Raw genomic sequence first — 8,716 nt, 5'->3', positions numbered from 1 at the left:
TTCTCTTCTAGGAGTTTTATGGTGTCATGCCTCATATTTAAGTCTTTAAGCCATTTTTAGTTTATTTCTGGGCTCTTATTCTGTTCTATTCTGATCTATATGTCTGTTTTTCTGTTTTTGTGCCAGTACCACACTGTTTTGATTACTATAGCTTTGTAGTATTGTCTGAAGTCTGGAAGGGTTATGCCTCCAGCTTTGCTCATTTCCCTCAGGATTGCTTTGGCAATTCTGGGTCTTTTGCAGTTCCATATAAACATTAGGATTATTCTAGTTCTGTAAAAAAATATGTCATGGGTAATTTGATAGGGATTGCTTTAAATCTGTAGGTTGCTTTGGGTAGTATGGCCATTTTAACTATATTAATTCTTCCAATACAAGAGCATGGCATACATTTTCATTTCCTTGAATCATCTTCAATTTCTTTTATCAGTGTTTTATAGTTCTCAGGCTATAAGTCTTTCATCTCCTTGGTTAGGTTTATTCCTAGGTATTTTATTTTTTTGATGTGATTTTAAGTGAGATTTTTTTTAAAACTTTCTCCTTATATTTCACTGTTAGTGTAAAGAAGTGCAACAGATTTCTGTATATTAATCTTGTATCCTGCTACCTTGCTGAATTCACCTATCAGTTCTAATAGTTTTTGTGTGGAGTCTTTAGGGTTTTCTATATAGAGTATCATATCATCAGCAGCATATAATGACAATTTTACTCTTCCCTTCCTGTTTGGTTACCTTTTATTTCTTTTTCTTGTTTGATTGCTGTGGCTGGAACTTCCAATACTATGTTGAATAGAACTGGTGAGAGTGTGCATCCTTGTCTTATTCCAGAATTTAGTGAGAAGGCTTTCAGTTTTTCACCATTTAGTATTATGTTGGCTGTGGGTTTGTCATAAATGGCTTTCATTATGTTGAGATATGTTCCCTCTATACCAACTTTGGCAAGAATTTTTATTATGAACTGATGTTGAAGTTTATCAAACGCTTTTTCTGAATTTATGTGGTTTTTGGCTTTTATTGATGTGTAATATCACATTGATTTGCATATGTTGAACCATTCTTGTGACCCTGGAATGGATCCAACTTGATCATGGTGTATGATCCTTTTTATGTGTTGTTGAGTTTGGTTTGCTAATATTTTGTTGGGGATTTTGTATCTATATTCATCAAAGATATTGTTGCTTTTTCTGTTTTAAAACTCATGGCAAACACCCCCAATCTCTGCCTCCTAGAGTTTCCTCTGATTGAATAACTTCAGTGTCTTTAAGATCATAATTCTTTACTCCAGAGTAAGGTGAAGAATTTGAATAGAATCAGAAGATGAGATATAAATGATCAAATTCCATCAATTCCTTGTTTAAGATTTTGTGATTATACTCAGTGGAGTAAATTTAATTATTTGTTTCTATATCAGATCTGCTGAAGCACTTTGCCTTTCCTGACAAATATTCTCCTGCAAACACTTCAGGTTTGCTCCAGTAGCAAATATACCTATTGTTATGTTGTCTCTATCCTTGTCTTTACAGTGTGAGGGTGCTCAGTTAAGAAGGTAAGTTAAATACTCTAAAATAATTCTTTTGATACAACTAAGTTTTCTGATCTTTGGAGTCTTTATTGACTGTGTTTTTTCTTCATTTTCCATTTTTCACATCCCACATCCTGCCTATTCCTCTTCATCCTCAAATTTGCCTTTTTTTTTGAGAATATCCAGGCCACCACCCTCCATCTCTTATCACCTCACATGTGGACTATGACAACAGCCCCTTGACTGGCCTCCCTGACACAATTGTTTCCCTCCATCTAATTCTTCTTACCAGGTGCATGTTCCAGAGATTCTCCTGGCCTTAGTTTTTATTATGTGCTCACACAGATTTCTGCCCTTGCTAGCCAAATTTGCTCATCAGCTAAATAGGACTTACTTATTTCCCCCTCAGTCTTTACATGTGCTATTCTCCACATTTGGGAAATTGCCTTTTTTTCACTACTTGTTCCCTCTGTTCCAAACTTAACTCTTGCCCAATTCAGGACTGAATCACCCCACCTCACTTATCAGCTCTGTGTGTACGATATTAATTTTTCTACACTGGACTGTGTTTTTCAAATACCCCTTTCTTCTTGCATTTGATGTGTAAAATACTTGACAACAGGGACTTCAATTTTTTAAACATATTTCTATCATACTTTTTGTAGTGGACAGTACACAGTGGGCATCTAATATTCACAATTGACTTTGGTAATATCTGGAGAAATGTGTTTGATTAACTAGCAGTGAGCATTTGGGAAGACAAGCTTTGATGGGTGTAGGTGATTTTACAAGTTCTGATTTCACAGTAATTAGAGTGCTGAATAACCTTCTTAAATTGCCTATGGCTGATTTTAGTTCTAAAAAAGACAAATTTGATATGAAAGAGTTTGAAGTGAATTATTGTTTTTCAAGCAGCCCCATATATTCATCAGAGTGCCTTGATGTTCAACACTGTGACCTCCTATCAAACATCTTATAACAAAAATGCATGAGTCATAGAGAAATTTGAGCCAGACAATTTTCAACATTAAATTCTCTCCCAGAAAAGAGCAACAACGTTTGCAAGTGTTCAAACTTAACTGGGCACTATGGAACTATTTTCTGTCTTAACTGCACTCTGGTTTTATCAGATCACCACCTCACCTTGGGAAATGAATACAAGGAGCGTAAAGATTTATATGTGCAATTTTCAGGATATTTCCCTTGGTCATTATTTAATTTTCTAGAAAACGCTTGGTGAAAACCAACTAATTTAAAAATAAAAAGCCAAAGGGCAGTAAATTCTTGAAACCAGTGGTTCTATATACTTGTAAGCCCTTCAACCACCAAGTGCGTCAGGGAGTCTCCTTCTTTTACTTGCCATAATTTCCTTCTTTCTCACACCAGCCATTTTCCAACTTGTTACAGAGGTAATCCACAGGATACTACTCATTTCCGTGTTCTCTTGAAAATCCTGTATAAATTTCTATAAATTTCTTTCATAACGGAACTGTTTCTCCTCTCACTGAAGCCTATTTCCTACTTTTAAACAGCCACAGATCTTCAACAAAATATCAACTTTTCACATGATGAAAAGTTGGGTTCGTCTTATCAGAAGCCCTCAAGTGTCATTTTACCCATTTTTAAATGAGAGTGATTGATTGAAAGCAGAACACATTTGGATCTAATTCAATTAAGACTTAGAGGGGATGAGGAGAGATACCTTCTTACGTCTTTTCAAGAACCATCCAGCTACCTTTCAGAGTCTCCATAGTTAGATTGGAGCCCATAGATTGCCAAACCTGCTGGATTTCACACTTTGTCGAATTAAAACCATGTATGTGTTGTTCATCTCCCTGAGCATTATTTTTAATGCAGTTTTCATTTCCTATGTATCTATTGCTTTTGTGCATTTCTCACTTGTCTCATAATTATTTCTGACATTTTCCAGAATTTTTCACCTTAAAATAGCCTCAGTTTTAAAAAGTAAGCATACTGTTGGTGGATGAGCTATATAAAGTTGTTATGAATGTATGGGAACTAGTTGCATCAGTATTTTTCTAAATTTCCAAAATCCATTTCAGTGAAAAACTGAGAAGAAAAAATTTTCCCACTGTGAAAGCAACTGGAAGAATGCATCATGTTCTAGACTAAATACTTATTATGCCCATATGGGCTATATCTTTTAAAAAAATCTCAGATGAAAATTGAATTTTGAATTGCCATCTAGAAATAAATTTTTATAGATAGTGTACACATTGGTTCCTGAAAATGGTAGAAAAGGTTTCTTGTCAAGTTCCCCAACACAAGTGTGAATGCTCTGTTTTTGACTACCTACTAGTAGTGAAAGGACACATTGTGGCCAGCCAACTCAAATTGCTACCCACGTTTAATCATTGTAAATAAAGGAAGCAGAGAGACCCATGTTATATTTTCAGAACTGGCATGCTCAATACAGAACTATTAGTTTAAAAATACCACTGAACATTCTATTTGAATTAATCTAGACTTCTGTGAAAAACAAACTAATAAAAAGTACAATTGGTCACTTAAACATGTACTACTCATTTCATGCAGGTTATTAACTTAGTAATTACACATATCATTAAAGAACAATGAGAGTAAATACAACTTTGTAACACTTGGAAAACAGTTCTGAATCGAGAAATTTCCATTTTGAAATACCTAAAGTTTCTACAGAAGCAAAATCACCTTTCTCAGTGGAAAAAAAAAAATACATCTATGAAACACCTATGTGTTGAACAGTACTTTTTAAAGGAGCAACTAATTGTCCCACTGTGAAATGAACATGTATCACTGCTAAGGTTTCACATACTGTTGGTGCATAATGCATTTTCTGAGCAGCTGGATATGGAAAAGCAGCAGAAAAACAAGTACTTTGAACAAAACCCATGGATTATAGGGAATCACTCATGTAAAGAGGTTGAAAGAAATAAAACATGTTACCTAATGTTCTCTTACACATTTGAGTTTCACAATTACAAGGACTGGGAAAATTCTTAATTTTTACACACTGTGTACATTTGTACTTGTTTATATTTGCCCCAAAACATGATTTAAGAACCATATACAAAATGCCAGAATGAAACTCAATTAACAATTGACCCCCACAGGAATCTTTGTGGAGAGCACACCCAAATTAATTCGAAGAACATAAGTTAGTAATTCACAATAAATACTAGAATAGGGGCACATTCCTTACAGCAAATTCACAATATTTTAGATTATTCACAGGGATTTTCTGATATGGTACAGTCACAGTCACAATGTGAGGGTAGAGAAGTTTAGTCTATAAAATATACTCATTGAAGCACCAGGAATAGAGATACTTCTGAAGGAGCCTTGCACACATGGCCAAGCAGATATTGTGTATGTACAGAATAGTCTGTTTCACAACTACATTTCAGATGAGAATCACTGCAATTGCTGCTCTACCACTAGTAAACCTGAATCATTTAGCACTTCATCTGTGAATATTGTTGTTTCACTTCTTTTCTACTGCTGACGCTTGCAGTCAATATTTATTTAAATTCAAACTCCAACGATGTTGAAATAAAAGTAGGAAGATGTGAGCATCTTCATATAAAGCTTATAGCAGGTCAAGAGATCATTTGGAAAAAATCCAAATCTGATTGTTAGCAAACAATAAAATGCATAACTTAAAATGTGTTTTCAAATTTGTAAAACTTTGTTAATAGGCTAAAATGCCATAAGGTTTGTTTAACACCATCCTAAAAGAACAGCCTATCTATTCATTTGCTTAAGAAATGCACATTGTTTATCTACCTACCAGTTTGCCTACAGAAGATGTGCTTGCTTAATAAAACTAAAGGTTCTCATTATGAGCTGTTGATTTAGTACACAGAAGTTGTCCATTATGTTGAAGAAGTTCTAAACGTTTCAATCACATTTTTTCTTAACTGATCTTCCTCTACAAACAATCTTCCACTTGGGATGCCTCAACACTTCTTTCTTGATAATTCCTGATTTTCGGTTACTCTATAGAAGTTCTCTTTTCCCCTTAAAACTTAGTTCAGAAATTTCAAATTCAGTTAAAGTCTTTAAATTTCCTGCTTTCAAATAACATGTAAGTACTGAAATATTCATAAATATTAACTTACCTACCAAACTTGCAGTCTAAGTGGTATCATAAAACCTACTCTATAGAATAGAATTTAATATTGTTTTCTTTTAAGGAAGAAATCAAAACTGTACATTGGAACAAGGTACTATACTACAAAAGCAGGTCCTTCTATCCCCCCACTATTCTGGAAATGTAAACAAAAAAATTAGATACAAAAGTGATTTCTGTGCCTTTTTCTTTGAACACCTTTTCAGCACCTCAATGTTATTAGGTGTACTTTTTGCTTGGTATAGCAGAAATTTTGTATGCTCACATAGCTGTTCAGAGGACTTCAGATTTTCCGCTACCAAATATCACTGGTGAAGCTAAGCTCTTTGGATGATAAAGGTAGCAGGGAACTGTTCCTATGAAATTCCTGGGTATCTTTCAGGGCATTATTAAGGGGCAGCTGTCCATTGAGTAGTGTCGGAGGCAGGTTACAATAAGTGTGGTGGTTGCCTAAGGAAGGTACTGGCAAAGTGGTGGTTGGCATCTCGTGTTTATAACCTCTGCAACAGTGCCTCATTTGCATCGAATCTGAATGGTGGAAATCTGGGAGATCAGCTTGAGATGACACCAGAGAGGCTGAGGTACTGGTCATGGCAATAGATGGTATAGGCTGGAGTTCTCCAAAAAGTCCTTGTTCTGCGGAGTCCAGAACATGACACTGAGAAAGCATTTCTTTTTTCCTGATGGGCATTTCATATACTAAGTGCTTCCAAAACTTAGAATTTAATTTGCTGCTCTTGGGTCCCTTCCACTTGATCAAGGACAGAAGTTTGATGCTGCGCTTTAGTGACTCCACTTCCTGGCATTTCACCTTCCCCTTTAATTCTGTACATTCAATCAAAATCACTTTGATTTCTCCACTGACTAGCATGTTATGGAGTCTGCTTTCCAATTCGAAAACACTCCATCCTCGTCTGAGAATATAGTCTGGAGTTAGCACGATAATAAGTCTTCTGCTTTGCTCAACACATCTTGTGAGATCTTCAATGTAGGCTACAAATCACAGAAAGAGAGAAAGAGTAAAACAAAGACATTTCCAGTCTTTAAAGCATTAGGTTTGCACCCTAGTACAGCAAAGATCCAGTCTTTCACTAAGGTACATCACATTTTCTTTTCTTGTATTGCACACTCAGAAAGCTCATTGCCTTAAAAATAAAAATGAAAAAAAAAAACAAAAAACCAAGCTTCTAATACTTTTCTTTCCCCTCATCATTACTTACAGTGTTCTGTTAGCTATATAAACTCTGACTTCTTCAGAGCTTAGGTGTAGTTCAGTTATTTTTATTTACTTAATCATTTAATTCAAGGCAGGCTTCCAGGCTAGTACTCTAAGTGAACAAGCAATCAGCGGGTTGATGAAAAGAGAAATGGAACCTTTTAATGAAGGTCACTGTATTTATGGGTTTGGTTTGCTTTTCCCCCAGTTTCCAACTACTAAACAAGTAGAGGGTCTATGTATATATAATATATATATAATATATATATATATATAATATATATATTATTTATATATATATATATAAATATATAAATACTTCAAAGATAATGTGATTGATAGAGATGGTGGAAAATCTCTTCTACAATCCTAGCTTGTTTCTCAGAATACCTTCTGTTCTTTGCAACCTTACGTTCTCCATTTTGCCCTTCAAACCCGGAGATAGGGAAGTGGTGTGTGTGTGCCCATGACTTTAATTTGAACCAGCTGCTCTTTGTTCAGAGGAGGAGTGAGGGGTGGAGTCGGAGGTGGGGGATGGTGTGGAGTGAACAGTAAAGGGGGAGGAGTCTATCAACTGAGAAGTCTTTGCTCTACTTTGTGGAACAATTCTGAAAGTGAGGTGAATAAGTTATGTCCTTTTCCTAGTAGAAAAACACTCAACGAACTCTAGATTTGTTTATCCCATGGAATAATCCTTTTGCAACCGTGCTTCCCAAAGTCTTATCCGCCAAAAAGGGAAACACACACATGTGTTAACAAATGGAGACTTGGACACAGGTGCTGCAACAGAGAGCTGTCTTTACTAAGCAGAGCACAAGGCCTTGTCTAATGTACAGTGCCCTCTAGCAGAAGCAGTGCTTACAGAAGCATAGCAACATTTGTCACTGCAAATCTGCCCAAGGTTACAGACTGCTTTCAAGGAGTCACGTCCAGTACACAGTGAGGGGCCACCAAACAGCCCAGTACAAGCCATTTGAAAAGAGAAACTTATTTTACAGATGCATATTTTACAGATGATCTCTCTTTTCCAGGATTTTATTTCTACCATTTGGCAGCAAGAACACTTTCACAAGTGAAAAAGAGCAAATTTTCTATACACCCTACAGATAAACAAAAAACTTTTTGAGAGATACACAGAGAATTGCCCATTTAACAATTTGTTGTTATTGCTGTTTTGGTTTTTACTTAATACATTTCAGGACTTTCTCATGCAGTAGTTACAGAGACTGTATCTGAGGGAATAAGGCAACTTCTAAGTGGGGAGGGAACCCATTAAGAATTTTATGCATTTTCTTTTAGAGATCACGTTTTCAAGGAAGAAAAATCAGCATTGAAATCTGCAAAAAATAAAAATGAAAACAAAAAAAACAAACAAAAATACCACACAAGTAGCAATGGGGAAGTTATCACTCTGTAATTGTCATTTAGAGAACTGGTGAAACAGAATGGAAGGAAAGGTAGAAAGTTTCAATAGAGTGGAAAAATATTATCCCAATGTATCAACAGCTCTGACTCTTCATTTTCTTCCTTTCTTTCTGCTCCCAAAAAGAAAGAAGTTATGTGGGAAGCTTCATCATTAGAAGTTGGATCTGCAAGATACAGTAAAATAAACTATCATGCATCTTTCCCATTATTCTTTTCACCTTTCCTCCAAACAAAACGAAACAAAACCAAACCCCAAACTTATACATGGTATAAGTGCAGGAGTCCATGAAAACACAATTTTACTAGGTTATGTATGAGTTAATTGTTATTTTTACAGAAGAATTCCTTACCAAATGATTTACCGAGGAATTATTCCAAGTAGCATTCTTCCCTCATTAATTGTAGCTTTACATTTAATTTTT

The 8,716-nt window shown here is 35.4% G+C and overlaps 1 protein-coding gene across 2 annotated transcripts in view; it reads right to left on the bottom strand.

The window, feature by feature from the left end:
• Positions 1-5,784: 5,784 nt before the first annotated feature.
• IL1RAPL2 (interleukin 1 receptor accessory protein like 2) overlaps positions 5,785-8,716 on the bottom strand; it is a 1,091,263-nt gene continuing 1,088,331 nt past the window's right edge. For both annotated transcript variants that reach the window (XM_059910655.1, XM_059910656.1), the window contains one exon: positions 5,785-6,646. In XM_059910655.1, the coding sequence (XP_059766638.1) occupies positions 5,949-6,646 (698 nt within the window). In that variant the 3' untranslated portion in view covers positions 5,785-5,948. The remainder of the gene's footprint in view (positions 6,647-8,716) is intronic.

This window comes from Balaenoptera ricei, chromosome X (genome assembly GCF_028023285.1).
Source record: "Balaenoptera ricei isolate mBalRic1 chromosome X, mBalRic1.hap2, whole genome shotgun sequence".
NCBI lineage: Eukaryota > Metazoa > Chordata > Mammalia > Artiodactyla > Balaenopteridae > Balaenoptera > Balaenoptera ricei.
The sequence above is the reverse complement of the archived record's forward strand: the minus strand, read 5'-3'. Positions and strand labels throughout refer to the sequence as shown.